Here is a 15,525-nt window from a genome sequence, read left to right on the forward strand (position 1 = left end):
GGGGCGGGGCGGGACTTCCGCGGGGCGGGGCGGGGCCGGTCCGCGCCAAGGTCCGCGCTCCGCTCCGTGCCCGCGGGGAGCGCGGCGCGATGGCGGCCGGCGGGTACGGGCGGTACCGGACCGTGATCTTCGCGGCCATGTTCGTGGGGTACACGCTGTACTACTTCAACCGCAAAACCTTCTCGTTCGTCATGCCCGCTGTCATGGCCGAGGTGCCGCTGGGGAAGGACGATCTGGGTGAGTGCCGGTCCCGGCCCCCGCCGCCCCGCCGGCCCGGGGGGCCGTGCCGCGGGCTGAGGCGCCCCCCGGGCTCTGCCCGCCGCAGGTCTCATCACCAGCAGCCAGTCCGCAGCCTACGCCATCAGCAAGTTCATCAGCGGCGTCCTCTCGGACCAGATGAGCGCCCGCTGGCTCTTCTCCTCCGGCCTCCTCATGGTGGGCTTGGTCAACGTGGTCTTCTCCTGGAGCTCCACCGTCACGGCCTTCGCCGGGCTCTGGTTCCTCAACGGCCTGGCCCAGGGGCTGGGCTGGCCACCCTGCGGGAAGATCCTGAGGAAGGTGAGTGTGGGGAAAGGGGGGGGGGGGGAACTTGTCTCTGCTCTCCTGACCTGTCCTGGCAGCAGGGCTGTGCAGGCCATGCTTGCTCTGAATCCAGAGGAACTTGCACCTCTTCCTGCTCCCTTCTAGCCAAGGAGGTCAGAAGTACTATCTGTACTTTCTGCTGGCTGTGGAACAAGTTTCTGTGCACAGGGATCTGCTTATTATAGCAGAGATTCGGTCTGTAGCCCCTGCCCATATGTGCCTCGAGTCTGATTCTGTTTGGTGAGTAACATCCTCTGGTAGCAGAGTTCTGCCCTGTAGAGATGGACTTTGTTGGAATTAAATATTTTAAGCGTGGACACAGAGGACTGCTCATCTGCTGCTGCGATGGTTTGCTGCAGGGGAGGGGGCAGTGAGCAGAGTTCCATTTGCACACTCGGGCAACTCAGGAATTCCAAACTGCAGGCTGTTCAGGTATAAAACCAGGTAATGTGGAGGAACAGTGTGAGGTGACTCTCTAAGCTCTGCGTACCTGGGCTTTGTGACAGACTTAAGGGAATAGATAGGAAAGGAGGAAGGAAACAAAAGGAAAGGAGGTTGGTTAGCTTTGTGCTGATCCCTCATGGAAGATATAAAATCCAGGAATGCACGTACTGCACATACTTGCGGAATGGGGTGGGGCAGAGATGAACAACTGTCTTGCCCTTCTGCCAGGCACCCAGCCTCACCTAAGGGATGAGAAAAGGGCTGTTCAGGATGGTTGCATGCACAGAAAAGAAGGTCCCTAATAACAGAAACATCAGCCATGGTGTTTCCTGAAGACATTCACGAATGTAGCTCTGAGACATTTTCCTGCTGACAAGAGCGACCCAGGTGGTTCTGGCTCCTAGTACTTGTTGCAGAGCCCATTATGCCTGATACTTAGTGCAACAGCGAGTCCTAAAGTTACCCCGTGACTCTCTGTATATCCATCCATGGTCCGCAGCCAGCAGACCTCTCCAGGACTACACAGTTCCTAGCAAAGTGAGTGCGCAGAACCACGTGCTCTTAAATTTACCTCTCCTGGCCCACGTCTCAGTTTCATGATCTGTAAATGGAAGTGACTCTGAGCTGGCTCACAGTGTGAGCACCTGTCAGGCTCTTATGCTGACACTTGAGTAATGTTTGGAGTTCCCTGCATGACTAAAGTAGTGAAGTGTGGGTGCTCCCTCTACCTGCTTTTGTAGATCAGTGTCTGAATTGCTCCAACCCCAAAGCATGGGCCTCAAGGGAGGATTTTCAGGTGTGCTGTCACTCTCTTACACCTCACGCTGTTTTCTTCTTGTTGCACAGTGGTTTGAGCCTTCCCAGTTTGGGACTTGGTGGGCAATCCTGTCTGCAAGCATGAACTTGGCTGGAGGCTTAGGCCCCATTGTTGCTGCTCTCGTGTCTATGAACTACAACTGGCGCATGACTTTGTCCTCCTCTGGCTTCACCTGCGTGGTTGCCTCTGTTGTTTGCCTTGTCCTGATTAAAAACGAGCCGTCGGATGTTGGGCTGCCCAACATTGAACAAGGAGCCAAGAAAGGGAAGAAAGGTGAGCATGTGACTTCACATGTGACGGGCAGCCATGGGAAAAGGTGCGGTGTCTCCTGTCTGTTCTGGCACAGGTGTGTGGCTCTCGGTGTACAGAGACCCCCATCCTTCCCAGTTCCTGAAATCACAGCTTGGCAGTCACGCGTTAAGGGGTTGATTTTTGGCAGTTTTATTCTGGTAACTGTTGAGCTGCTGTGTTGAAGTTACAAATTGTATAAACCAAGGGCCAGTGTGATCCTGTGGGAAGGGAATGGTGTGAGGGCTCCTGAGACTGTTGCAGAGCAGGCAAAGAGCCTGATCTCTCTTAGCCCTGCTCCTCAGCCTGCCAGCAGCCGCCTTTGTGTCACTGAGAAGCTCATGGCTGGCTCTCCCCCTGTGTCATGTCTTCCTGCTGCCAGTGCCCTGGTTTTCTTGGGGCCTCGTGCACTCAGATTGTGAGTGCAGTCTTAGTGGAGTGCTGGAGAGAGGAAAACACAACAGCAGGGAATGCTTCCTTAAGCCTGACCTTCTGCTCGTCTGCATAGGCAGGGGGCAGGTGATTCTCCCCTCACCCCCCCATGGGTTCTCTTGACCCCTGGCTCACAGTGGACTCTGCTCAGTGTTTATGTCCTAACCTAGGACATCTAGTTAGTAAATGTTTGCTCAGATCACTGAGTGTGGTGATTCTCTGAAAGCAGAACAGGTAGAGAGGAATTGCAACACAAGATTGCTGTTGTATTTTAAAGGCCAGTGGAAACTCAGCTTATGTGCCACACTGCCCCATGATGCCTGTGCTGCCAGACTTGACCCTTTTGCATAAGAAAAGAATATTGCTTCCCTGGAGTGTTCTCTGGAGAGAGCAGGTTTGTTGGTGTTCTGGAAGACTGATGCAAAAATCAAGGTAGCGCCTGAAAGTCAGCATCTTTTTTTGGGTCTGTGCAGTGGCTTTCACAGGCACAGCTTGAAAACTCTCCCAGACAATCTGGAGAAGCTGATAAATTTTCTAACAACCTTCGTAAGGGGTTTATTGGCAACCACAATACAGAAAATTCCTGGGAGTTGTGTTTTAATTATTCTTTTCAAATCTTTAATGAATGTGGCATAAAATGACAGAAAAGATTCTGAAATCACCAGAACAAGGGGAGGTAAAGCAGCAGCTGTGAATATCTCCCTGAGTGGGGATGTTCTCGTGCATGGATCCTGCCTGCAGATCTGTCTGTGTGGTTCAGCAGCTGTGCTCGAGCTGTGGTAATGCTCCTTCTGACCTTCCTGCAGGTTCCTCCAGTGACAACAGCACCTTGACAGAGCTGCTGCTCTCGCCGTACCTCTGGGTGCTCTCGACAGGCTACCTGGTCGTTTTTGGAGTCAAAACGTGCTGTACTGACTGGGGACAGCTCTTCCTGATCCAGGAGAGGGGACAGTCCATGCTTGTGGGTAAGATGCAAAGCTGCATTTTGCTGCTGTCTGGGAGGTGTTGCCCAGAGCTTGCCTGGGTACAGGAGAAGGACAGATGCCTCTCCACCTGAGGGACTTGTTTGCCTACTTTCTAGTTGTCTGCTTAGATACACGCAGGTGTTTAAATAACTCAGTGATGTAGTTACTGTGTGCACAAAGTCCCCCGTGCCAGGACCCTCCCAGGATCGCAGACAGACATTCCTGAACAAGGATGAGCCAGAGGGTCGTGTCCAATAGAGCTGCTCGAGCTCACTGTGAGCTGACAACAGTGGGGCTAGTCTGATGTCTACAGCAGCTTTGCTGTTTATACCAAACCTGATGGGCTGTTCTTTACTTCACCTGCATTCTAGGCAGTTCCTACATGAGTGCCTTGGAGATTGGGGGCCTGGTGGGAAGCATTGCTGCTGGATACCTTTCTGACAGAGCAGTAGCAAGAGTAAGTAATGTGCACCTTCAGGTGTGCTGGGCAGGTAACACAGCATCAATCTGAGCTGCTTCACTAAGGGGCTCGGGCAGGGTGGCATCCCTGTGGGTACGACTGAGAAACAGGCCCATACCCAGTTCTGCCATGTGCGTGGTGTGCTGCTGATGTGCCATCTGTGTTTCTGACTGGACTGTATGGGTGGTGTTAGTCACTACAAGTATAAAAGGAAGGAGGTCCCTCCAATTTCTCACTCTCAGCTTTCCTTCCTGTGTTACAGGTGGGTCTGTCAAGCTACGGGAATCCTCGGCATGCACTGCTGCTTTCCATGATGGCTGGGATGTGTGTGTCCATGTTTCTCTTTCGGGTCACAGTCACAGGCAACTCTCCCAAGGTAATCCACGTGCAGCAGCTGGCCATCAGCTGTAGGGATAGCCCTTGAACAGGGAGGTTTGATGAGAGGGAACCTGACTGTTTTCTTCACCCTTCCCAAGGGTTTCTTTGTTTGTGCTACAGAGAAGCACTGGCTTGGGCTGCTCCTGCTTGGCGTGGGCAGCCTGCCTTACCAGCTGTTTTTGCATCTGCCCTCATGATTGCTAACTAAATTAAACTTCTTTTCTCCTTTCCTTTTTTATTTCTTCTTCAGGAAACCCACTTCTGGACTGTAGCCTTGCAGCCTCTAGCTGATCTTACAGGCCTAAAAGAACATGAGGTTTCTGCTTGCATTTTTTCTCCCTCTACCTGTTTCTTCTTTCCCTGGTCTGCCTTACTCCTATCCTGGGAGGTTGGTTAGCACCTCAGAACTTAGAACCAGGGCCCTGAGAAGAGATTACTGTAAGTTTGGTAAAAGAAACCTTTTCTTAAAATAATTTGATTACACTGACTTTAAAAGTCTAAATATAAATCTTTGAAGTTCTTATAAAGAAGATTCTGAGGACTTCTGTTTGTTAGGTAAAATATAGCCACTTAAGGGGTCTTGTGGGTGAGATCAGGAAGAATGATTCTGCTCTGGCAGATGTATTCCTGCTTAGTTTCTGGCAAGTGTTTTCCTAATTTGTCATTTCTGTTTTATATCTGGAAGATGAGATGACACTTCCTTCTGGGGTTTTTGAAATGGTTTTTACAGTTCAAAAAGCATACTGTAATGTAGGGGTGTTACTTATCCTTTGTTCTGCAAACAAGAGACTGATAATTTTGGGCCAAGTAGGTTTCTTAGAGCATAAGCTAACACTGAAGTTCAGACTGTTGGGTTGTTTTTGGCTTTTTTGGTTCTCAGTTTAGTAGCATAGAGGTTATCAGAGAGAGGTGTCTCACAAATAAAGATGCTCTGATTAGTAGCATGCATCTAAACTGAGAAAAGCTGTCAGTTGGTGTATCCAGGATTATTTATGAAAGCAACCTGATTCACAGCTCTCTCCTGTGCTTTCACAGGGTCATTGCCTGTCTCTGATATTCTGTTTCCTTCTTGCAAATCAGCACAGGATGTGTTACACGGTGTGGGGGGCAGAGCTGTGGGAGGGAGGAGAGCTTGCACTGGCCACAGACGGAGTGGTGGAGATGCAGCTGGGCTGCGTGTATGTGGGGTCTGTACAGGCTTTAGCTCTTTTGGCTGCAGGCCAGGGAGCTGGTGTCAGTCTAAACATGTCAGAACTCCCTGGTACCGTGTGTGGGATCTGAGAACTGTCAGCAGCTGCTGGCTGACAGTGGTGAGGTGCACAGATCCTGTTTCTTATCTTAACTTATTTTGACAGCTGTGGATCCTGACTCTGGGAGCCGTGTTTGGGTTCTCCTCATATGGGCCGATTGCCCTGTTTGGGGTCATAGCCAACGAAAGTGCCCCTGCCAACCTGTGCGGCACCTCCCATGCCATAGTGGCCCTCATGGCCAACGGTGAGTGACACCCATTTCCCCGAGAAACAAACAAAACCCTTGCACGTTTTTGGTGATGCATAGTCTAGCCCCTGGTTGCCAAGTTACTGATCATGGGAGGTCACCTAAGGTGCAGAGATAATGGAGCTGGGAGCCCCAGGGATGCTTCCTGCTGTGCCCAACAGGTTTTGCTTTAAGCCCAACAGTTTGGGCCCAACAGTTTGGGCTTTAATTTCAAACCAGGCCTTAGGAATGTTTGTACATGCAAAAGCAAGTATTGGCAGATAAAATTGGTGCACACAAGCATTGCTACCTTTCTGTTTGTTTTTCCTTGCAGTTGGGGGTTTCCTGGCTGGATTGCCATTCAGTACAATTGCTAAGCACTACAGCTGGGCCACAGCCTTCTGGGTAGCCGAAATCACCTGTATTTGTAGCACAGTGGCTTTCTTCTTCCTGCGGAACATCCGCACCAAGATGGGCCGGATTCCCAAGAAGGCTGACTGAGGATAAGCTGCTCGGTGAAAAGGATGTTCCCACGCTGACGTGAACGATGCTCATTTTTTGTTTAACTAGCCTAGGAGTGAGTTTACCTATTGCTGCAACCTAGATAAAAATGTCTCAGCTTCTCAACCACTGTCAGGTGCCTGAGGGCACAATGTTCCTGCTACTGATCACTTTTTCCCTTGAGATGTGATAATTCATCTAGTTTACATTTGCAATGATTTTACTGTACCTCTTTCTCACAGCACTGCTGATGAAGCGAGCAGGCTCTGCAGCCTGAGCTTCCCCACTACAAATGGTCTGAAATGACCGACTTCAGGTGCGCTTACCTTTAGTTTTGTCGTTACTGTTTGTCTCAGCCATGAACTGAGACACTAATCAGTTCAGCTTCGCTGCTCAGGGGCCCCTGAACTGAGCCTTTGCCACCTGTGTCCACCCGGTCCAGCTGCCGTAAGTGCAGCTGTCCCAGGTCACTTGGCGTGAGCTCCGTGTGCACTTGGCCCCAGGACAGTGGCAGAGCAGGGAATTGTGACAACTGCAGTCCAGCCTCACGGCTGCTCTGACAGCAGTGAGGCTTTAGCTGTACCAGGGAGTAGTTGTTAGGAGCAAGCGAGTGTTGCTGTGGAGAAGCGAATGGTGGGATGTGTTGTGGCAGGGCTCTCCACAGCACTTAGGAACAGGCACGTTTCCAGGGAATTCGTGGCATTTAAAGAAGCTCCTTCTAGTCAACTGCTCCTGCCCGGTGTGATGTTTGTGTTCAGTGTTAATGATTTGCAGGGGAGGCAGCTGCTGCCAAGTCAGCTCGTAGCGAGTGCTCTGCAAATCAGCCAGGAAAACTGCCCCAGCTGCAGGAATTGCAACAGCAGCCACCACCAACACACAATTTCTGCAGCTGGGTTTTGTGATAACCTCTATTTGTAGCATTGGCATTTTTTTTTTCAGTACAAGGTGTGTAGTCTAGGGTGGTTTTGGTCAAGAGCTGCATCTCTCGTGGCAGCGGGCGGTGGCTTACGTTGCCTCCAAGTCAACCGTAGCAGAGCCACTGTGGACAGCCTTGAGCAGTCAGACCCAGCACTCTGCAATAAGTACACTCAGGTTTTTAAATGAGAGTTTGTTGTGTATTCTTGTTTTTCCCCAAAAGGCTTTACTGCTTTAGGGTCCTGAAAGAGGCAAGTTCAACTTGTGAAGAACCTGCATGCAGGTACTTTGCTGAACAGCTTGGTTGCAAGAGTAGTTAGTCAGCCTTAATTAAAACAATGGAAGTAAATTAAATTTTGTACTTAATTATATGATCTTCTATCTGTGAAATAAAAATGGAGCAGTGTCACAAGGGCCCTGGTTTTCTTAAGCAAAACCACCAAAACTCATTTATCCTCTTGAGGTGCCACTGGCACAAATGTACCCGCCAACAGAAAGCAAACAGCCTCTTTAATGAACACTTATTACTTCTGTATAGAAACTCTCTGCAAGACCATAAGTTAGAGCTATACAGGAAAAATACATATGTACAATTATGACAGGAAAGAAAACCACTGAGTTTGGTAAGGCCATGGACCAGCATCCTCCTTCATCCGAGTGCAGTGGAGCTGCAACAGCAGAATAAGCCCCTGTGGCCCAATGTAAACAGTGCTAAGAAATCTGTTTAAGGTAAGTTTCACAACAAAGGTGATAAAATGGTATCCTGGGAGATAGTGAAGCATGTTTTGGGGATGTGCAGTCTCTGCTGTGGAGGGGAGAGCTCTGTGAGAGGCCAGCCAGGGAAGAGAGAGGCTCCACTCTTCAAGAGTAAGGAGTCTGAGCAACAGGCAAGGCTTTCTCTATGATCCAGGTCCGAAAGGTCCAGCTTTCTCTGCCACCTCCAGAGCAAGTTTCAAGTTCTGATCAAACAACTCACACCTGAAACAGTCAGAAAAGCAAAAGGGATGACTTTACCTATGGACCAAGCTAAGAAAGATAAGATCTCCAGATCCTTTGGCTCTGCATCGTTCAAGGAGAGATCTGGGAAGTTGTGACACAACTCACTGTTGCTGAGCTTTGGCTTGGTCCTTAATTAAGATTAAAGCCCATTCTATAGGCCTGAGTGTTAAGTTAGGACAGCAGGGTGAGTGCCAAGGAAGTGTACCTCCCACTTCCCCAGCAGAACAGCGCCGGAAAGAGTTCAGGTCAGCGTCCTGTCCCTGCAGCAGTGTGCTGTGGCTTCCCCTTCCCTCAGCCTTTGGGTCTGCTTTGCTACTTCACTTAAGGGCTGTCTGCATTTGTTACTGCCCAGGCAGAAAGCAATGAGGGGTTGCATCTGGGTTACTAAAAGCGGGCTTTTCCTTACCTGATTGGCATCTCCAGGGAGTAGAAAGGATTCTTCAAAGCGAAGTCAGAGTAAATCTCATAGATTTTGCGGAGAAGAGCATCTATCCCCGTCTGTCTCGGGTCAGCAAGAACCATGAATTTGATCCCTAGAGCCATAATGCCAGGAACATAAGGAAGGCCGAGCACAGTGACAGCCCTGGCACAGCAGAGCGGTGCTGCGTGCCTGGGGCCGGACTGTACCTGTCAGCGTCTGGAAGCAGTGCAGTTTGAAGGTGTCAGTCTCGAGCATCTCGATCCCGGAGCTCCCAACCTCGGGGGACAGCTGCGATCCGATGGCGAACAGCCTGTGGGCACAGGACCTTCAGCGCCCCTCACCACCCCTGCCCGTGGCATCCTCGTCCCCTCACGGCCCATCCTGACTCACGAGTGGAACATGGAGGCCAGCATGAGCTTCTCGTTGGAGGAGAGGCGGTGGCGGCCGAAGCGGATGGACACCGGGTAGTTGGCGGGGTTGCCCAGGAACTCCAGCACGTCCTTCCCGTCCGCCGTGAAGCGCCCGTTGACCTCGGCGCCGTTGATGGCGAGTACGGCGTGACCCACTGCGGGGACAGCGCGGCGGCATCGGTCAGTCCGTCAGTCACTCAGTCAATCTGTCACTCACTCGCTCACTCACTCAGCCCGGCCTGGCCGGCCCTCCCCGCCCGCCGCACCGCGGATGCCGTCGCGCTGCCCGAAGGCGACGACGACGCGCTCGTCGTGCGGGCGCAGGACGAGGTCGAGCGGGAAGCTGAACGTCTTCTCGGTGTCGGCGCGGGGCGCGTAGTGGTCCAGCTGGTAGATAAGGCCGCCCGCCTTGTTCACCACGTAGACGCTGAAGATCGCCATGGCCCTGCCCCGGCAGTGGCACCGCCCGCCCCGGCAGTGACGCGCGGCCCGCCCGGGGCCCGCCCACGCCGCACGCCGGGCCCTTCCTTTCTCGCCGACATCTTGCGGAGCAGCCGTGCCCGCACCATGGTGAGCCGGGCCGGGCCGGGGCGCGGGCGGTGGGACGGGCCGGGACCCCTCGAGCGGCGCCGGCGGCTCCCTGAGCAGGGCGGGAACCCGTGCGGGGCTTCTCGGGGCGCGGCCCCGCGCCCCGCCGCTCACCCCCCAACCTTCTCCCCTCCTCGCAGCCGCCCAAAGACGACAAGAAGAAGAAGGACGCGGGCAAGTCCGCCAAGAAGGACAAGGACCCGGTCAATAAGTCCGGTGGCAAAGCCAAGAAGAAGGTGGGAGCCGGCGGGGCCGAGGGCTCGGGGAGCGGGCGGGGCCGCGGGCCGGCCGCGGGCGGCGTGGCCGGGCCTTGAGCGCGGGTGATGGCCGGGCGGGGGCATCGTGCTGTTAGAGGAGCAGTCTCTTCATCTGCCAACAAGTTGGACATAACGGTGTTAAAACCGAGTAGCAGAAGGCTGTAGTCCTTTTATTTGCAGATACTGTAGGTATTATTTGCAACATTTTCGTTTAAAAAACATTTCGTTTACAAAGGCCATTTTTTGCATCTCATTAGTAGTTTAATATGATATGGAAACATTTGATGGTGCAGTTATTGGGGCATCCTTAAACTCGATCTTTTGTTCTTGTTTAGAAGATGGCTTATGGGGCATTGTTCTCTTTCTCTTTTCAAGTAGAAGTGGTCTAAGGGGAAAGTCAGAGACAAGTTGAACAACCTTGTCCTCTTTGACAAGGCCACTTACGACAAACTGTGCAAAGAAGTGCCCAACTACAAGCTCATCACACCTGCAGTTGTCTCAGAGAGGCTCAAGATTCGAGGCTCCTTGGCTCGGGCTGCCCTCCAGGAGCTGCTCAGCAAAGGTGAGCACTCAAAACTGGAAAAACAGAAAGCTGCTTCTGCAGACTTGGCTATTTTCTTTTCCTTGCTCATTTAGCAGGTTTCCTGCAGCATCTGAACTGCTCCATGTGCAAATTGACATGTTTTTGGGGAGCCACTGCCTTAGCTTGTGTTTCAGAAGTGCTCCAAAGTATGGAGCAGCAGTTCTGCTGCATGCAGTGGCATTACTGTACTAAGAAAGTGCTCCCAGAAGGACAGGCTGTGACGTAACTGCTGCCAGATCAGAATGAAAGCCTCGTATAAGCTGCTACGCTCTGGTATTTCATCTTGCACGTTGTACTGCCTCTCTAGGAGGGAGCACAATGTCCTTGGCATGTGTCAGTATATGCATGCTCACATAATTTCCTTCTTTTTCGTAGGTTTGATCAAACTGGTTTCCAAGCACCGCGCCCAAGTGATCTACACCCGAAACACGAAAGGTGGAGATGCGCCTGCTGCAGGGGAGGATGCATAGGGAGGTGAGGCTGGGCGCTGAGGAGGAGCTGAGTTGTGCTATCAGAGCTAGCAGACAGAGCTGGGTTGTGCTAACAGATGGCTACGTGCTGTGTAGGGGGCAGCTCTTGCGTCCCTGGGGGGGGCTGTTCTTCCAGACACTCAGAGTATATTGTTTGCATTCTGAGTGGCATTCTGGGGGGCGTTACTGGAAACATCGGTTCTCCAGAATTGAAGAGCAACTGGTGATTCTGTCTCTATGCCCATCGGATGAGGGAATGTGAGCTGCAGGGCAGTGGATACGTGTCCTCCCTGCTATTGCAGGGCACCACGGCCAAGTGTTCCTGCTGGAACAAAGTTGTCAGACTGTTTGCATTGTGCTACCCTGCTTTGACCTGGTTTTCTGATTTGGGACTTCTTGCTTTGCAGGTTCTCCAGTGACCTTATCAACAAGGGGTCATATGTAGATGCACGTAATAAAATTACTGATATAATTTTTCTTGCTTTTCCAAGAATGTGTATGTTTCGTTACTGATGCATTATTAATAGTGGATTCTGGTACTAGTCATGGCTGTCGTCCTCTACCAGCCAGTTTTTGCCTTTACACACAGTTACAAGTGTATTGTGAACGTGCTTTTATATTGCAAAAAGGGAAGGAACTTTTGCATCACCTACAGCAGCCAATCATATTAAACCATGTGAAACAAAGAATGTTAGAATTAAGGAAAGCAATATAAATTGGAATGAAAACATCTGGCACCTGGCATTAGTTGCCTGCAGAGCAAACCCTGCATTTGAAATGAGTTTCAGTTGGTCTACAAACACAGGGACATTTTAAAAAAAAACTTTATTTCTCAAAAAATTCGTTAATGGGATGTCATGCTCCATGTCAGCTTAGGCCACTGGCAGCACTTGTTGTATAAAACAGGCTTTCTGATAATGAAGATACAGCATCTGCAGTAGCCTGTCCTTACTGGCAGGACATGTAACAGTACTGAGGTCACCTTGCCTTCAGGGGACCAAGCACAACTACCTACAGTCCAGCTTTCCACAACAGAGCTGCATCTTTGGTGTTTTTCATCTGATCACCTTTTCTTCTTTCCCCCTGATTCAGTTCTAAACTGGTGCCTGAAAGAGAGCATAGAAGTCAGATTGCAGCAGCCTTTAGAGAGAGAGAATGAACACTGCCTCAAACAAGTAAGACAGTGCTGTGCACAGTGTTTTAGCATGGGAGTTCACTCAGTATTTTTATTATGTCAGTGGGCAGTAGCAGGCTCTCCAAGTAGCTGACACAGTTCTAGCACATTAAAAGTTGCCAGTGGAACAGTACCTGGGTCTGAAAGGTGAGCCAAGCAAAATGAGGCAGGTGCCTTTACGTGTGCAGCCTCTACAGCCATGACCATGCTTCACCTTGCAAGCCACCCCTTTGCTGCTTCAGGGCAAGAGTGACACTGCCTGGACTGAGCACTGCCTGACGTAACTCAAGCGACAAGACATGCTTGCTGCTACCACAGAGCCTGCTCCAGGAGTAGCTTGCATGGACAGAAACCACAAACCCTCCACTTGGCATCTACCTGTGTTGCCCTGAAGCTCACCTGGATTGCCACCTCCTGCCGTGATTCCAAACCCGCCCGAAGGAAGGAAGCCAGCTGTCGCTTGTCTGAGAGGTATGGTCAAAGTTGGCACCAACACGTTCCGCTGGGAGCTTTTTCAGCTTCTGCTTCTCCTCTGAAAAAAAATAAATCATAGAATTGTAGAGTGGTTTGGGTTGGAAGGGAACTGGATGATCATGTGGCATGGATAGGGACACCTTTCTCTAGACCAGGTTGCTCAAAGCCTCAAATGTTTTGTTCAGCAAAAGTTTTTCAGTCAAATTGCTTTTAGTTCTCTAGTTTGGTAAAGTGACTGTAAGGTTAACTGAAGGGTGTGCAAGCTGCTCACTTTGTCTGAGAAATTCCTCATAGGAAGGTCCAATCTCTTGTTTGGTTCCATCCTCTTCTTCTGTTAGCCATGGAGGTTTTGCTCCTAGAAGTCACAGGGAACACTTATTTAGCCACTGAAGTTATCCTAAACTGAGATAGGGAAAAGCATCCCTTCTTCCCCCATCCCTCTGCTCACCCTACCAAGCAAGTGGCAAAGTCAAGTCTGGGTGTTGTAAGAAAAAGGAGCTGGTTTCCTCAGTTAAGGCCACAGCAGATCACACCCTAAATCTTACACTTCCCACAGCAGCAGTACTAACAGAATTTTCATAACACAGAAATGTTTTCTTCTCCTCTAGTATGTCAAATATTGCCAGGAGAGTGAGCACCTCCTGGTTATGCTGCAACTGCTTCAAAACTGCTTTAAGTTATCCCTGTTAAATATGCAAGCCAAGAGGTAGCAACCCAGTGAGTTGTGATGCAGGTGCGATTACCTGTGTGGACATTTCCTTTTCCTTCTGTTTCCTGTTAAAAGAAACATAAAATGCTAATGAGAATCTGATGTTTAAGAGTATCTTTGAACAGAAGGGTATTGTGTGCCTTCCCTTCCAGAAACACGTTCTGTTACAGAAAGACAGAGGGAAGCTGTTCTCTACTTTCTTTTAGGAGCATTTGTTTTTTTCAGGGCATATTAGTGAACATTTACTTAATGAAAGTTAAGAGTGGATAACTGAAACTGGACTAGCTGCCTGCCCAAATCCACAAAGCTGTTTTTTCCGTGACAGGGACTGCACTCCTTGTTTTGCTTTGTGACACATGCTGTAGGAGAACTGCAGTTAAACTGGAGTCATGCTTGTTAGCCAGTCACCCTTACCTGGTGGCCAATGAAGGTCAGAGCCTGTCCTGCTTCCATCCAGGATAAGTCAGGTCCTGTCTGCGTCCCGCTCAGGCCGGGCTGCTCTGCATCGTGAGAGGTGTCTCTGGAATAGAGGCCAGTGCTTACTGTAGCGTAGACAAGAATTTGCCAAGGATTATAAGATCCTGGTGACAACAGCGTCAGCTCTGGCAGCTGCCGCGGCCTCATCGGGTGCTTTGAGTAGGAACACATCAGCCTAAGGGAAGCAGTGCTCACCGTTCAGGTCCTGCGGGGGGGCTGCAGACAGAAGGTCCTGCACAACGTTCTGCCTCTGTTTGAAGCTGAGTGCGATTCAGGAAAAAAGAACAGTATTTCTGGTACTGAGCAAAGCCCCCACCCGGCTGCCCCCAGCCCCTCCCGAGCGCACCCGGTTCCAGTAAGGGCACGCAGTGCGATGCCCGGTCCCCGCCGGGGCGCAGCCAGGGCAGGATACAGCTCACCGACCTGGAGCGCCGCCTGCACCGTCTCCCGCTGCCGGCGCTCGGCCTCCCGGATGTCGGCCGCCATCTGCGGGGACAGCGCGGGTGAGGCGGGGCCGGGTCGCGGCGGGGGCCGGACCGGGGTCGCTGCGGGGGCGGCAGGCGGTACCTGGCGGATCCGCTCCTCCTCCCGCTGCTGGTGCTCGGCCAGCGCCCGCTCCAGCGCCCGCGCGAACTGCTCGTACTCCTCGGTCGGCACCAGGCACCGCTCCCGCAGCGCCGCCTCCGCCCGGTTCTCCCGCCAGAACCGCGCCGTCTCCCGCCGGTGCTCGGGCCTGCGCGAACCGGGACACCGTCAGCGCCGGCCGTGCCGCAGCAGCCCGGCCTGCGGCAGCGCCAGCCCGCCCGCTCCCTGCCCACGCACCCGGCCAGATGCCGCAGCAGCCCGGCCTGCGGCAGCGCCAGCCCCCCGCGCCGCCCGTCCCGCCGCACGCCGCGCCCGCAGCACGGGCACCAGACGCGCCCATCGTGCTCCGCCGGGTCGTAGGGCCGCACGGCAGAGCCCACATCGGCCGCCGCCGCCCGCGCCGCCGCCGCCGCCTCCTGCAGCCGGACCAGCGCGTCCCGCAGGCGACGGCGGTGCCCCGCGCTGTAGCGGTGCCGGCGGCCCGTGAAGGCCGTGCGGCGGCACAGCCCGCAGTAGTGCACGGCCATGGCGCGGAGCCGCGGGCGCAGGCGCGGCGGCAGAGCCGGCCCTCGGAGCGCAGCCGAGCCGCCTCAGTGCTGCCATCCAGCGCTGCGGGCCCCGCACACCGCGCTGGCAGCCGCCTGTGTCTCTGCGGCCTGTATCTCATGTCCAGAGAGGGGCAGCGAAGCTGGTGAGGGGTCTGGAACGCAAGTCCTACGAGGAGCAGTTGAGGGAGCTGGGGTTGTTCGACCTGGAGAAGAGGAGGCTCAGGGGTGTCCTTATCACTCTCTACAACTCCCTGAAAGGAGGTTGTAGCCACGTGGGGATCGGGCTCTTCTCCCAGGCAACCAGCAACAGGACAAGAGGATGCAGTCTTAAGCTGCTCCAGGGGAGATTTTGGTTGGACATTAGGGAGAATTTCTTCACAGAAAGGGTGATTAGATATTGGAATGGACTGTGCAGGGAGGTGGTGGAGTCACTGTCACTGGAGGTGTTTAAGGAAAGACTGGACATGGCACTTAGTGCCACAGTCTAGTTGACATGGTAGTGCTCGGTCATAGGTTGGACTTGATGATCTTGGAGGTCTTTTGCAACCTAAATGTTTCTGTGACTGCTGCAG

General features: G+C 52.5%; 4 protein-coding genes across 6 annotated transcripts; 2 read left to right on the forward strand and 2 right to left on the reverse strand.

The window, feature by feature from the left end:
* Positions 1–26: 26 nt before the first annotated feature.
* Positions 27–7,670, forward strand: SLC37A4 (solute carrier family 37 member 4). 2 transcript variants are annotated; one of them, XM_064634830.1, is made up of 9 exons: positions 27–237; positions 326–558; positions 1,873–2,116; positions 3,370–3,528; positions 3,900–3,985; positions 4,251–4,364; positions 4,617–4,682; positions 5,722–5,860; positions 6,177–7,670. In XM_064634830.1, exons 1-9 carry the CDS (start codon positions 90–92, stop codon positions 6,341–6,343), a joined length of 1,356 nt encoding a protein of 451 aa, XP_064490900.1. In that variant the 5' UTR covers positions 27–89; the 3' UTR covers positions 6,344–7,670. The 2 variants fall into 2 exon arrangements, with proteins under 2 accessions (XP_064490900.1, XP_064490901.1); XM_064634831.1 differs by lacking the exon at positions 4,617–4,682.
* A 97-nt stretch (positions 7,671–7,767) lies between these two features.
* TRAPPC4 (trafficking protein particle complex subunit 4) lies at positions 7,768–9,529 on the reverse strand. Its single transcript, XM_064634850.1, has 5 exons — positions 9,355–9,529; positions 9,069–9,243; positions 8,885–8,988; positions 8,664–8,790; positions 7,768–8,236 (listed from the first exon to the last, which is right to left on the reverse strand). Exons 1-5 carry the CDS (start codon positions 9,527–9,529, stop codon positions 8,158–8,160), a joined length of 660 nt encoding a protein of 219 aa, XP_064490920.1. The 3' UTR covers positions 7,768–8,157.
* RPS25 (ribosomal protein S25) lies at positions 9,530–11,463 on the forward strand. Its single transcript, XM_064634848.1, has 5 exons — positions 9,530–9,658; positions 9,817–9,912; positions 10,312–10,495; positions 10,892–10,990; positions 11,394–11,463. Exons 1-4 carry the CDS (start codon positions 9,656–9,658, stop codon positions 10,984–10,986), a joined length of 378 nt encoding a protein of 125 aa, XP_064490918.1. The 5' UTR covers positions 9,530–9,655; the 3' UTR covers positions 10,987–10,990; positions 11,394–11,463.
* Positions 11,464–11,796: 333 nt separating this feature from the next.
* CENATAC (centrosomal AT-AC splicing factor) lies at positions 11,797–15,087 on the reverse strand. 2 transcript variants are annotated; one of them, XM_064634845.1, is made up of 9 exons: positions 14,643–14,947; positions 14,388–14,553; positions 14,244–14,306; positions 14,016–14,080; positions 13,758–13,863; positions 13,378–13,408; positions 12,906–12,989; positions 12,560–12,692; positions 11,797–12,092 (listed from the first exon to the last, which is right to left on the reverse strand). In XM_064634845.1, the coding sequence occupies exons 1-9, from the start codon at positions 14,930–14,932 to the stop codon at positions 12,050–12,052; spliced, it is 981 nt and encodes a 326-aa protein (XP_064490915.1). In that variant the 5' UTR covers positions 14,933–14,947; the 3' UTR covers positions 11,797–12,049. The 2 variants fall into 2 exon arrangements, with proteins under 2 accessions (XP_064490915.1, XP_064490913.1); XM_064634843.1 differs by lacking the exon at positions 14,016–14,080 and having other exon boundaries at positions 14,643–15,087.
* Between the last annotated feature and the right edge of the window lie 438 nt (positions 15,088–15,525).

This window comes from Pseudopipra pipra, chromosome 23, assembly GCF_036250125.1.
Source record: "Pseudopipra pipra isolate bDixPip1 chromosome 23, bDixPip1.hap1, whole genome shotgun sequence".
NCBI lineage: Eukaryota > Metazoa > Chordata > Aves > Passeriformes > Pipridae > Pseudopipra > Pseudopipra pipra.